The 14,960-nt window shown below is 46.7% G+C and overlaps 1 protein-coding gene across 1 annotated transcript; it reads right to left on the bottom strand.

The window, feature by feature from the left end:
* Nucleotides 1-702: 702 nt before the first annotated feature.
* ACOX1 (acyl-CoA oxidase 1, palmitoyl) lies at nucleotides 703-14,680 on the bottom strand (the record flags this gene model as incomplete). Its single annotated transcript, XM_009878384.1, has 11 exons — nucleotides 703-846; nucleotides 934-1,039; nucleotides 1,652-1,831; nucleotides 2,079-2,251; nucleotides 2,951-3,113; nucleotides 3,403-3,572; nucleotides 3,770-3,885; nucleotides 4,581-4,700; nucleotides 5,202-5,309; nucleotides 7,074-7,234; nucleotides 14,521-14,680. Coding segments are annotated over 11 exons (1,601 nt in total), but the record flags the coding sequence as incomplete, so codon positions are not given.
* Between the last annotated feature and the right edge of the window lie 280 nt (nucleotides 14,681-14,960).

Raw genomic sequence — 14,960 nt, 5'->3', positions numbered from 1 at the left:
TGACATTCTGTGATTCTGTGATTCTGTAACCTGCCCTTCCCCTAACGCAGCCGCCAGACTGCCTCGCTCTGTAGCCTTTGGTGGGACGCTCATTCTGCACAGGGCCGGGCTGTTCACTTCAGTAGCGAGTTTTCCTGAGGAGCGCCCATATGTGCACATTAAATTCCTCCTGCTTTCAGGGGATTTTTCCATAAGCAGCAGGAGGAAAATGGGAAGAAAAAACATACCACGTCTGCCTGAAGGCAAAACAAAACAATGCTGCACAAATACATTCTCAGACTGAAAGAACTGAAAGGAGTAATGCCTGACAATTTCAACCCATTCACTGAAGGACGGCCTAAAATTCGGAGTACAACGTCCCCCTTTTGTGCGTTAATTTACAAACGCATACAACTCTCACAGCATGTCTAACGTACATCTCCTTGATCAACTCCGTGCTTTTTAAGACACGGCACGTGGTCACCAGCTGGAAACATTTAAGCTAACCTGTACACGTGCCATGTCATCGTTTATCATCCATCTCTGCTTCTGGCAGATCACAAGGGAAGCTCGACAAGAGCCTTCCACCAGCCCTGCACTGCTGCCGGCCTGCTGGCAGTCGGCACCTTACGCCGAAGCATTTGTGCAACTTCACATCTAAAGCGTCTTTGCAAACCGTGACTCTGGCTCTAGAGATTTAAAGTACTGGAGAAAGACACCAACCTGCAGGAAATCTCCAGTGTTTTTACTGATCCCGTACAGCGCATACAGGAGACACAGGTCAGTCAGGACAGCACGGACAGCGGCGTCCCTGACCTCCGACAGCTTCGCGGTGAAAAGCTTCACTACCACGTAGTGACAGTGTGCCTGTGAGAAACGAAAGGAAGGTGAGTCTGGTTCCTGAAGAGATGAGAAGCTCTTACACCACCTTTCTTCACCAGGCACATCACTGACCTCAGATGCTCGCACAAGATCAACAGAAGTTCTGTTCCAGGCATCCTCCTTGCTCTTTCTGTGGTTCAGTTCAGCTTGCAAATTCTTTGCTGCAGCTTCTACAAGCCTATTTCGTATCAAGAAGAAAATCAGGTTATTCGAGAACACCACATCAGGATTACATACACTGAATTCAGATGAACTTCAGTCTAGTAAGTCAGAAGAACTCAGAGACCGTGTGCCGTAACTGAATACAATGCCTGGAGTGAGCAGCTGTGGCTCTAAAGTTCCATCATCGCTGCAGCAGCCAGAACACAGCTCCAGAGGGGCAAACTGACCGTTGACAGCAAATAGTGGTGCTTGAATACTGAAGTCACACGTCAGTATCTTTTCTACTCTCACACTTCCTGCACAACGGGGGTTAATACCAGGACTGTTTCTCTCCATACAGATCTCTAAGCAGTTTGACCAACGTTGGTATTTGTACACTTGAATATACTTCACATTTAAATAAGAAAAATATCTTTCAAAATGGAACAGACTAGGGTAACTGGGCTACACACAGGCTGTGGGTGGCCTCTTGTAACGTCAAAGCATTTAACACAGACCCAACCCAGCAGAACGTGTCATTTCTTGAAAGCGACGCACGGAGCAAAGCTTTGCAAACCATAGGGCAGCGCATCACACCGAGCCAAGCACCACTAAAAGAACGTGTCTCGGGAGACGGCCGTGAACTCACCGGGCAGCACGTGCTTTGTAGGCATCTACTAAGCTCCCTGGATCACTGACCCGCACAGTCGCAGTCCTAGAGGCCACGTGCTGTGGCTGAATGCGTTGCCTGGGGAGATCATTCAGGTAGGACACCATGCCAGTGACCCGCTGCCCAGAACTAACCTGGGAGTAGCTTTTCACAAGGAACCTGGAAATAGAGACAGCAAATAGCAACTTTTGCTCATGAGCTGTTTGGATGCAGAGAAGCCATCACACCTAGGATCAGACTAGCAAAGAACAGTTCTGGGCATGTACTTCTCTCTTAACAATAAGGCAAGGGACAGAAACATGAGAGACCAGCTTCGTGGTAATTCAGGATACTCTTACGCTCATCATTTCAGCCACAAAGACAGTAACGCCGAGGCAAGAATGTCTCTGGACAGCAGCTGCCCTACCTGGCTGTCTGCAGCATCATGACCGTGTTTTCTCCCTCATAGGTGCAGGACGGGGTGAAGGTGACGTAGATGTCAGGAATTTTTTGCCCGCCGCAGGCCATGCGACACTCCTCGATGCCAGCGTTGGCCGTCCAGGACGTGAACGCCTTCAGCCCTGCTGTCAGGGCATGGAGCTGAGCGACAACAGGGAAGCCAGTTCAGACTTTTTATTTTCCATTCTTAGCTTGCACGCACGCGTGCCAAACACTGCAGCTCCCGGAAAAAAAAACCAGTTAACACCAGCTCTCCACTGCCCCACAGGGTCTTGCTCCTCTTTTAAGGACTCTTCCCTGAGAAAAACTATTTACCTGACAGCCTCCATACACGTATGGATTTTTGGTTTTGTCTCTACACCATAATGTGTAGAGACTGTTTTCAATTGCCTATTGTCACATTAGGTTCTCAGACAGAATCCCTAACTGAAGGCTGACATTTACAGCCCTAATCCCTCAGGATAGTACTGATAATGTTGACCAACACACCAGTTCTGCGCTAGTGATCTGGAAGAACAATCAAGAAGCTACAGCACAAGCACAAGAATCATCTTAACTCTGCTCACAAGCAATATGCCATCATTCCTAAAAAGCTGCCTTTTCAAAAAAATATATTTACAGTAGCTTTCTCACTGTGCATCACTCTGTATTGTTTTGAAAAGGGATATATATAAAAAAAATAAAATGTGCAAATAATAAAAGCCACCAGCACATTCTGGGCTTGGGATCTCTGAATCTAAAGAATTACAAGACATCTTACGAGCGAAAGCCAAAAAGGTTGATGCCTTTTTCCCTGTACGGTACAGCAGCGTTACATAAACCCAGCAGCAGGCCCGGTACCTCTGGCAGCTCGCTCAGATCCCCCTCACTGATGTCCCCGCTGATCCGGTGATAGGTGTCTTTGATGTAGGCTCCCACAAAGTGGAAAGCATACGCTGTGGCCAGGAGAGGGAAGAGTTTGTACTGTTGGGTCTGATAATCCAAGATCTGGGGTTCTGGTTCCCTGGAGCAAAACACAGACAAGTGAACAGGCCAGTGGGGAGCAAACCGCTGCGACGTCCTGTTCAGCTCTGAGCAGCTTCTCCGCTGGGATAAAGAAGTTGCGATTATCTAAGAGCACACAGCCAACACCTCTGGCAGGGGGAAGGCATCGTAGGCGTCAAGATTACTTGCTTCCCAGAATGAAGCCAGGTTTTCAAACTACGAAGTGCCAAACCACCGCTGTTCTTCCCTCCAGTACTTGGGGATTGTCTCTCAGAACTCAGGTTGCTCTTTTATTTCGCTGCACTTACCCTGGCTTTAGCTCCGACTGGTGTCTCACTGCGCTGTAGCGGATGGCGATGGTACAAGCGCGGGACAGCGAGCGAGCCGAGTCGCCCACGATGAGAGATCGGATGAACACCATGGTCCCGTAGGTGAGCTTGTCGCTGAGAGGTTTCACATAGGTGCCGTCTGGTTCAACCTACCAAAAAAAAAAATAAAAAAAATAGCCTGTTGACTTTTCAAGTTTCCTCCCTTCTACACGTTCACATCTTGAGCTCTAAACTCATCGAGTAGCACTTATAAGCAACCTGCAAACTCACTCGTAGATTCTACACCCACCCCACAGCATTTCAGGTGTCCATTTCTAACATCATACGCTGGAATTCACGGCTTTACCTGGGCGTGTTTCATCAGCATGTTTTCCCGAGGAATTCTGAAGTTGTCCATTTTCAGGTAGCCATTATCCATTTCATCGTAACCGAATTTTGGCCCAATGTCACCCACTGTAATACCTGCCACAGACAAGCCACTTTCGTTAAAAAGGAACTGAACGCCACACAAGAAGTTCGAGCCCTCTCCAATAAAGAGACTGTGCAGTTTTCTAGCAAGTCCTGGCACTGCTGGGAGTAACAGCTCAGGAGGACCTTAACCTCTTTGATGGACATCAAAACGTGGGGATCGTCGTAATTTACAGGCAGCTGTACTATCCAGCTGTGGGGGCCGGCAGCTGGACTGCTGGTAACCTGGCGTTGGTTGAAGACAGTGACCTTGACAAATTCCCAGCGCACCCTTGAGATGGGAAGTCGTGTGCACTGAGTTTGGACACGTTTGCGGACCTTCCTCCCTCGAGATCCGGAGGGCTGAGCCCAGGCAGAAGGTGCCAAGTGTGAAGCACTTAGAAGGTGAAAAACAAGGGTCTGACCTATAAGCAAAGGCCCCGCTGCCTTCTTGTAGTACCTTCGACCATGTATAAAAGGCACAGCCTTTGGGTAATAAAAGGGCCATTTTGAGCCACTTTAATCATTTAGATGTGTCCTGTTGGTTTCTTCAAGGACATGCAGTCCCTGGGGGAGCTGTCTCTAAAGATGAGCCAGACGATGAGGAAAAGCATCCCTTCCCTTTCAGAAAGGAGGACATGCTCCATCACACAACACAGAGCTGGGAAACACTATTCCATGGGTGCTAAACCCTCGATGTTAATTCTCACCTGGCAGAGGTTCATGGGTGCCCAGCTGCCGTATGGGAACGATGAAGGCGTGCAGCCCTTTGCACTGGCCCTGAGTGTAGAGCTGAGCCAGGACAATGGCGTGGTTCGACGTCTTTCCAACTGCAAAAGGAGCACGAGTCAGAAGGGAAAACAAAAACACCAGTCAACACATTTTTACACACGGAGTCTCTTTCCTTAAAGCAAGACTGGAGATTACCTAAACCATATCGTGTGTTAGAAAACCAGATTTCCACCACCGGTTATCATCCAAACTCTGCAGCCAGACAGCGTTGCTCAAGCCAGTGAAAGCTGCACAACACAATGGGCTTGACTCTACAATGGCAAGTCCTTGGCAAAGCTGCCAGTGGAGCTGAAGGAAGTGTAAAGATTCTGACAGAACTGATTAAAAATTACACCAAATCCACAGCGTGTGAATGATTCCAAGAAACAATTCAGAGCACATGGATAATCCAAAGCTTTAGTAGGCTCTGGTGAGCCTGTTACAGCCACCTTTCAGCCAGCTCTTCAGATCAATGTTTTCATCACCGTTCTGTAGATACTACACCCATGACATCACCTCCCGAAGTTTTTCCAGACTGACACACGCGGTGACGCACTTACGTCCGCCTGGCCACCACTTGATGGAGGTCACGGTGGGGCTGTTGAGGATGAACTCCTGGGTAGCAGGGTCGTACGTAGCTGTTGTTTCCAGACCCCGAAGATGAGTTCCTGGAAACAAGCAAACACAGCGTTTTGGCAGAAAGTCATTCACAAATCAGAGACAAGGACAAAATTGGCCAGAGGAAAGCTGAACTCCCATAGCAAATTTTAACTTTGCTTTTAGGTTATACAAATGACTAAACATCAACCAATTAAAGAAAACCCAGTGAGAGTCAGCCCGTATTTTGGGGCCTGAAGGCAACTCTCAGAAAATGCGTTCGGGGGTTTTTTGCTCAGTAGTCTAAGACTAGTTTTTCAAGCACCTCTAATCTGATAACCTTTGGCTATTACACACCAGAAGCCCCTTCTCAGTTAAAAAAGGTCCACAAAAACACACTCCCCTAGATTTCACTAAACCTGCAACCCGATCAAATTGCAAAATAAAAATCAGACACTTTTCAGCCACAAGATGAAATAAGTAGTGCTCATCATCTCTGCACTCCCTCATCAGGCCGGCATTCTCCTCACTGGATGAACAGTTCCTCCCAGACTAGATCACCCACAGATCCCAGGCAGCAAGCGACGGCCTCATGCGCCGGGGTACCGATGCAGGCAGAGACTGCAAAAAGATGGGGGTAACGACTCCAGGACCAGGGTTTGCCTTCTGCCCCCAGCTCTCTACCTCACACACACCTGTTTCAGCAGTAGCACTGTCCCTGCGTGTGCAAAAATAAATAAAATAAAACCCCCAAATCACTGGACCTACTTGCTTAGACTAGACACGCTGTGAACACTCCTGCTGGCCTGGACTGACAGAGCCAGCGTCTTTACACAAGAGTTTCAACGGGAAAAACGATGTCCCCTCGATGCAACCACACTTCCAAAGCACAGAGGTAACGGCCGGCTCCCCCAGGCAGCTTAACACTGACTGACTTGGCTGGTAAAGGGTCTTCAGGCCTCACCAGGTGCAAGAGATTCTCCACAGACTTGCAGTTACTTTACGCTTCATACGGTCTCTACGTTTCAGCTCAGTACAAGGGTGAATCCTGCCCATTTTTAGAAAACAATCCTCATCTCCAGCTCTCAGATGTGAAAATTTAATGCTCCCTATGGCACAATATCCTGCCTTTGAAACCTGGATTAAAAATGTTGCAAACGTAACACTGCTGGAGTTACAAAAATCCACTTCAAAGCTTGAAAGCAAAGAAACAGCAACAAAGACCAAAGTCCTCTTGAGACAGAGAATTTAAAAAACAAAAACCAAAAAAAGAAAAAGCACCCCCAAACTTCCATGGTCCAATTAAAAAGAACACGTGGAAGTGAACTAAAGAACGAGGGGAATAAAGTTCTCCACAAAACGTGAGTGTTGGAACGAAGTCGCCCACATGTTCTCTGATCCAGGGTCTGTCCCAAGACAACAAGCAACTCTCACTCATTTCTAGCAACTCTTTCAGTACCTTAAAGCTCTTTTGTCTTCACACTGAACTTTAAGCAGAGCAAAGGAGAAATCGCACTGGGAAGAACGGTAAGTGCAGAAACGAAGAGATGTCGTCAAACCGACACGTGCAATGATCTGTTCTGGCTTGGGTGGCACAAGAGGAGCACTCGGTGTGCTCACCCACGGAACAGACAGCAGACTCTCCCACGGGAGAAAAAAGGGCCAGCAGCACGCGGCATTCCCGGAAATCTGAAATTTCGGAGGCAGTCCACTTCTCCCTGTAGCCACAGCCGCACGAGTAAAGGCCGTGGGGTGAACACACACCATGTCCCAGCAGGGCCATCCTTGGTGCACAGAGCCGTGCTCAGAAATAGCATTTAGGGAGCGTACTGTACCATGGCCCATCTCCGTCTGGGCGTAAGTGCCGATGATCTCCAGGTTCCAGGCAGGCATGAAGAAGCGATCCTGCTGCTCAGGGGTTGCCTGGGTGAGAAGTGTGGGAAGGAACATGCCCAGATGAAGGTCCAGGGGCTCGGGTCGTCCACGATGAACAAAGCTGTGAAGAAGTGTCATGGGAGGGGAGTGTGGAGGCAATGTTATGGGAGGGAAGCGAGCATGAGGATTCATGGGTGGAGATGCAGGAAGAGACAAAAAGAGAAAAAAAAGCGTAAATCAGCATTCAGCAAGTGTATCTTAGAAAGCCAGAGCACTGTCCTTTTCTCAGGCTTGAATAAGAAGAAATCACACTTACTCTGAAACAAACACACTGCGATGCACTTCTTTCTCGTCTTAAGTGAAATGCATTTGCAACATTCCCATATTTTTCGTGCACCATAATTGATTAAAAAAAAATATTTATCCAAACCAAAAGAAAGACCAGGCTTTATCCTGGTTTGGAAACCAGAGCACCCTTGAGTTACAGGGCTGACTCAGAACATCAGTTTGGTGAAGATGTGATCCGGCTGAAACGAGCCTTCCCTTGGAGATAGGAAGTCTGCTTTTTCTGCCGTATTTTGAGGGACAGAAACCCCAGTTTATCCAGCTGAATGAGCTAAGTTTTCACTGAACTTTCTTTTTCTATGGAAAGTCCTAGCTAACTGTACTCCATTTATTTTAAATCAAACACAACTAGCATATACTACACTTCAACTCAACGCCCTTCATCTTTTCCTGGTTTTAAAAGCTCTCTAGAAAGGACAGTGCTCCGCAAGCATAAGTCAAAGTCGTGAATGTGAACAATTTGGTGAGAAAGCTGACATTTTTCAACTTGTAAATCACCAGCACAACATCTCTCCAATTAGAGATGCTGCATTAGAACTACTCTTCCCCCAAGTTCCAAACCAAGCAGAAACGGCACAGTATTTTCATGTCTCCTTTTTGCTTCCTTCCCAGCCTTGTGCTGTTTGTGCCAAAACCAACACAGGCTGACAAGCAGGTACTCACTCAGGTGCAACTGAGTAACTGCCCACCCAGGCTGGGATTCATCTCAATAATCCAGACGTCTGTTTCTAAACATCAGGATTAAGTTACGCAGAGCTCAGTGACAATTACTGCCCAAGCTTTACTGACAAAGCAGTCAGATACTCAATTTTTTGCCGAACACTAAAGCATTTTAATTATGGAAAGTATATTTACTTTACCACACTGTGACCATATGATTCCTATTAAGTATCAAAATACTAATTTTATCATCAAACAACATGAGAAGTATAAGCAAACCAGACCACCACCAGGCAAGAACGTGCAATGATCTAACGTGCAATAGCAAGTAAAACAAATCACTTCAGGTGGCCGCGTGTCTGATTTACAGGAGTTGGTGTGACGAAGCAGACGAGGGCAGAAGGGCCTTTACTGCCGCCCTCCGGCCGTGGCTCAGCTTCCGGCAGTGAGGGAGCCTCACTCACTCCACCTCTCCCAAGCAGAAGAGATTCCCTCCAAAACATCTTCTGCAAACGTTTCAGCTGCCACGAGTCACTGTAACAGAAGAGCCAGGCAGCTGGCACCGCCCTCCAACTGCTGCGATTGTCCAGACGTGCACGTACAACGCTTTCCAAGATTAGATTCCAGCACAAGCACACGAGCCTTGGGCTTGTTAAACTATTCTTGCAGTTACTTTAACTGCCATAATTCCAGGTCCTGGGTTAAAAGACTCTTTTCTGATCCATTAAACATTCTTCCATCCAAAGAAATGAAAGTCATTTTCAACCACAGCAGGAACGTTTTTCTTCTTTGAAACCCAGATCTTTCCATGAAGTTGTGCAGCTGCAATGGAGCAGCCCCTGGAAGGAAAGTGCTTGGGGCCAAGCACACCTTACTTTCAAAACCAAACCCACCCAGTCTCACCAGCCTGCACTGCACCTGAGGGTGTTCTCCCGACCTGTCCGCGCAGGCCAGCCACGCACCAAGAGCTCCGAGACACACTTCTCCTCAATGCAGGCACAACAAAACCCACGGCACTGCTGACCAACACGGTCCAACTAGCTCCAGCAAAATTCCAACTCCCAGGGCTGAGAACAACCTTCTCATCTTAAAACAAAGGAGAGCAACTACAAAGTCAGCAATCAGCTGAGAGGTGCGCTCTGGAAAACACCAAAACTCTCTCTGTGACTGTCGGGATGTGAAATGAGCAGCTGCCTGCCTGCGGGGCAGGAAACATCCACCCTTAACCCAACCACCTTACCTTCCTCCCCCTTTTGGATTTACCCGGGGAGCATCACCAAGTTACAAACCGCATTTCCAAAAAGAGGTTACCCAGCGATCTCAGACGGGAACTAACCGTGTCCCATTTCGGTCTGGGCGTAGGTGCCAATGATCTTGACTCCACGGGCCAGGGTCAGCCATTTCTCCTTCTGAGCAGCAGTCGTTTGGGTCTCTAAGGTTTTTTGAAACATGCTGAAGTGGAGACCGAAAGGTTCAGGAAAATTGCCCAAGCATGTTCTACAGGAGAGAAATAGAGGGATCTGGATCTCAGTCTTACTGTTACTGCGATCCTGAAAGGCTTTTCTCCAACTCTAGCAGAAGATCAAGAATCGCTTTGTCTATCGCAACCCTTTTTTGTCCCACAAGCAGCCTCCAAATACAGAAGCGGCAGAAGCAATGCTATGGGGAAAAAAATGTTTCTTCCAGGCCTTTTCTTCACCCCATGAATCCTGCTGTTGCTAAGTAACTGCAAAAATATTACTCTGCAAATATTCATGGGGAACTTAAAGCTGAGGACATGAAAACCGAATTAGTTTCTCCCCATCTCTCAGGCTTGGTGGGAACAAATTCCACCACTGCTGGTGGCCTAAAATGAGGCCACTGTCAGCCAGAGGCACTACACACGGACCGGGACCAGGCTGCTCAGGTGACCAAGTGCTTTTCACAAGAGCTCTGCATTACCTTCAGCTGCTCCTATCAGTGGTGAGATCAGGAACTCACCGTCAGTTCAAGTTACTGTTACAGGCTGGCACTGCAGGGAACAGAAGGAAGACTCAGATGGTTTAGGTGTGCTCCATCAAGACACAAGTTATCTGATGAAAGCAAGCTTTATTAATTTCGCAGGCAAAGTACATTCCCAATCAAAACGAGCTCTGCAACACCAACATGCTGGAACGTTTCAATATCATATAATAAATAACAGCATCTTCCCTTCAACATTCTGCAGTCTGAACAGTTTGTTTTCACCTTCAGTCTGCCGTCCAAACTCCAAGATGGAGGAGGAAAAATGTTGAATGGAGGAGTTTTTAAATGGACAAGACTGAATGAGCTGTGAATTGTTCCAGGAGCAAAACTGCTGTAACGAAGCAACCTTCGACCAGTGATTAACGCTGGTGATTAACGCTGGTGATTAGGCAGTGCCTGTGCTTCCAGCTGGCTGAAATCAAGGCAGACCATCCTCTTAGCAGAAAACATTCTATTGCCTCCAGCACCACGCTTACAAAGCCAAAACGATCAGCGCAATCAAGGGTTTAAAAGTGCTACAAGTAGAGCGAGAGAGAGTATTTTCGAGCACCCTTGCCGTTTCCTACATGGGCTGTTCTTTTAGCCCAGGACCCACACAGCAATATCAGCGCCCTTCCCTTCCTCACCGCCTACAGCACAACCACTGCGCACCTACTCCTTAGGTCCGAAAAAGGACAAACCTACAGGGGAAAAAAAAAAAGTGCTGATTTTGGAATACAGCACTTCTGGGCAGCCTTGGAAGAGCTCAAACAGTTCTTTGCATATTTTCAGAAACCACGGAAAGAACTTGTGAAAGAGGCGCAGCACATGTTTTGCTGTCAGAAAACTCAGGTTGGATTACTGCCTCTTTGAGGGTAACGCTCCAGAAAAAAAGAATAATAAAAAAAATAATCTTCGGAAAGGTTACGCCAGCAGCTTTCGCTATCAGTAAGTTCAGTGATAGGTGCCAGGTATTTCACGCTTAAGTGGCACCTTCTCTGATAGGAGTCAGAATGACATTTTGCACGCAGATATTTTACCATCCCTGTGTCAGGTCGTGCTATCTCACTGTCTGTACATGCAGAATTGCAACAAGCTTCTTGCACTATCAAACGTGAGAGGAGAAGTGAGACCTAGTGAATTAAGCCGAAACTTTTCACCTCTGCATACTCCACACTGAATGATTGGGATTTTCTCAACATTCCTTTTAACAATTTGAATGAGAGAACCCCGTTTTCCTCCCAACACAGGGCAAACAGAAGAGGTACTACTGCGAAGGGAGGCACAACAGGTTTTCTTTCTTTCTTTCTTTTCCCTTTCTCCAAACTCGTACTCTATTCCCTCCCATTTTCTACATTCCCACTACCTACACAGCCTGTTCTCCAACTGTTCAAGTACTTGGCTACGCCAGGATTAAGTGTACCTGCTTCTAGTAAAAGCCGTTTCATCACTGGCCAACGACCGCCTGAAGCCAGACTTACTACAGGAACCAGCAAGTCTGACGAGAGCTGCAGCTCCAAACCCACCTGCGGGAGCAGGATGTGCAGCAACGCGCTCCTGTGGCAACACAGATCTGTCCAGATTGCACGGCAGCCACCACCGCCCACCTACCGAAAGGCACCTGTACCCGACCGATGAGTGTGAGAGCGTGTCCACCAGCAGAGCACAACAGAGGCAACGTCTCTGCTTTCAGAGACTCCAGAGCTAAATGAACCATTGCAGAGACATCCCCAGGCTGCAGAACTGGGTCACACAACTGAACCAGCCAGCCAATTTTTCCAGCTTCTGGTACTTCCTGAGGTGACTCTCTCAGGTAAGAGCACGATGGGTCACCTCTGTGAAGGAGCAGGAGGGATGTCTGAGCCGTGCTCACTGGGCTTTGGAGTGACAAATGCTGTGGGAACCAGCTCCTTTGCAAACTGTCTCAAAAAACCCCAAACAACTCCGGCTCATCTGCTCCAAATGAACTCAGCAGTGACCAGCAGGACCCCACCACAGTTCTTCTGGTCTGATGTGCTGAAAGCTACTTGAGAGTCAAAACGAGCAGGAAGGACAAAAATCTCATAGGACAAGTTCACCATCATGGGATGCTTTTGAACACAGGAATCATCTCTTGGCTTGCACCTCTTGGATCTTTTCTTCTGTGACCCAGTTTCTCCCAACTGTTTTTCACTTCTTCACTTAATCCTCAATGAAGTTGGTTTAAACTTGAAGGTGAATTAAAACTGACCAGATCACTCTCTTCAAAGAGCTATGCAACGTTACACATCAGAACAATCTCCCATTTTTCCCGCTGACTTACATTTTGCTGCCGTTAGGCTGTGAAAGAAACGTTAAACTCTGGCACTTTAAAGCTGTCGGCCCTCAAAGCTGTGGGCACAGCAGCAACTGCAGTGGTGACACAAGACACAGGAAGAACTGGCTGGATGAGAAGGATATTTAGAAGATGGCTTCTAAACACATTTAATAGATCCTCTTATGGTTTCAAGCCCAGAAAAGCCCTTGTGGAAACGGAAAGCAGAAGGATTCCGTTTGACACGTCCCAGCCGGAACAGCTGTTGAAGCGCGTCTCCAGGGCAGCTGAAGAAAGAAGCCTTTATCCTCACCGGGTCAGGACTCAAGCTCTGAAGTTGGTCAGTCAGTTGGTAAAGGTTCTGGCAGCATTCAAAAGCGACAGGAAAAAAACTAGCTCACAATTATCAAAACCTGCCCATGTAACTGAAGCTGCCTCTGCTTTTTGTGGACAGTGACAAGGCGTGAGGGGCTATTGCCAAAATGTCTTCAACTTCCAGATGTAAAAAGTCTGATGGTCAATGACAACAAATACCACTTGACATCCAAATCGAGAACTTCCAACGTATTTCATAAACCTCATTCAAGGCACGTCCCATCACCACGTCCATCCAATTGTCCACTTCGGGAGAAAAGACAGAAGACGCTGGAAAATACAGTCAGTGTACAGTAATTGCAATTATTTTTTAAAATCCTGAACGTCTGCAATGAGAATTGACTCTGAAAAAAAGGAAGCCTTCCTCGCCGTGTCAGCCGATGTGGGATGATGACTTCAGGCTGGTCGCACCTGACTGTTCACACCACGTGCAATGTGGACGTATTATTGGGGAGCTACATGAAAAATCAAGCGGTCACCCATTTAAAGTTAATAGCTGCTGACTCCCAGATACATTTACGGAAAACCAAAATGAGAATCTATCCTTTGACTACTTCAGAAAAGTCCTATTTTCCTAAAATATTGTCAGTAATGCTGCCAAAAGACAGCATTTACGTTGCAAACTTCACTGAAATTTGCCAGCTTGTATACTGGGTAGACTTTTTGGATTTTTATCCATAAAAATAATTAAAGAAACTTCCCTATCACCTCCAATAATGCTTGTGTAAGCAAAATTAATGATTAACTTCTGCCACGCAGTATCTGAATAATCTAATACAGCCCATGAAGTTTTTCCTCATTATCATTGTCCTCTGCAGCCAAGTTTCAAAACAACATTTTCATTACTTCCGTGAAAACTTTCACGACACAGAAACCAATTTCTTTGAAAAATTCTTCAAAATTAAAACCACAGCAGACAAGATGATTTCAACTAACTAGTCCCAACCACTGCTTTTCCACAAATCCAGTCAGAGGGGGCCTGTGATTTTACCAGCACATCCTCGAATGTGTCAGAGGATACACCTACGGTATTATGTCCAGATTTCTCTCTGTTAAGGAGTTTCTGTTTAATTATATCAGAATGAGTTTAACGGAACTAAAGGGAGAAATACACCACAGTCAGGAATTAAGTCTCCTGCAAGCTGGAAGGCACAACACTCAGATCTAAAATCAGTTTTATTTTTATTAACTTAAACCAAGGGTAGTACGATCAGATCAACAAAAGGTCAGATAAACCAAAAAGCCTCTGTGTCAAAGGGAACCACTACAGAACCAGGAGCTTGGAGGAAGGAGATAGGACAAATATTATAAACAAGAACTTACAAGCTGCCTTGGAAGATTTGCAAGCGTGCCTGTAACTTTATGAGGTCTAAGTGCAAACTGAAGTAATCAGCTTTAAGAGACTTCACTGGAAGCTGCAGCCTCAGCAGATCTATTCAAGACATTCCAGTATATTTTTTTAATCCTTTTTGGTGGAAAAAAAGTACTACAAGTTCCATTATCTACTTTGTGCACCATAGGTAATAAAAAGGGTGTAAATATTTATGGTAAATTTCTAGTCAAACATCTAAGAAAACGAGGTATTCAGGAAATCAGGGCTTCACCTGAAATTCACTGAAGCCAAGACTTGAGCAGACTTTAGTACATGTCTTTAGCTGCATGTGGAGAGCAAATATAGGAAAAAAGCACAACCTTAATGTCCCCGGTGATGACCGAAGCGTATACAACAAGCAAACTCTACAGCCTGGTACCTTTTAAACCAGTAGATCTCCTCTGGATCTGCAATTCCATATTCTCTCAACTTCATCACCATGAGGGAGCTCTTCCTGATGGCTTGCTCGTAGCGCTGGCTCCGGGACAGGAAGTTCAGATCCTCGTGCTGGAAGTCGGGGTCGTTCAGAACTAAGGCCTCTGGGCACAGAACAGGGCAGGAAAACAAACTCAGCACCCACCGACCTCAACAGGCAGTGGCTGAGAAACTGTTTGGCATTTCACTTGCCGCGCCTCAGGGTACGGATATTGGGAAAATTAAAACTAAAAGTGAAAGCTAATGAAATCGGAGAGAAGTCAAAGCTCTCGCAGAGGAGGACTCCAGCAACAAGGCACTCTCCCTTTGCACACAGAACCCACACTTTTGGCTCGGAGCACGCCGGACCTGGCAGGAGGTTTATGCGCTGATGTAAGAACTGCT

This window comes from Apaloderma vittatum, unplaced genomic scaffold, assembly GCF_000703405.1.
Source record: "Apaloderma vittatum isolate BGI_N311 unplaced genomic scaffold, ASM70340v1 scaffold6701, whole genome shotgun sequence".
NCBI classification, from domain to species: Eukaryota; Metazoa; Chordata; class Aves; order Trogoniformes; family Trogonidae; genus Apaloderma; species Apaloderma vittatum.
The sequence above is the reverse complement of the archived record's forward strand: the minus strand, read 5'-3'. Positions and strand labels throughout refer to the sequence as shown.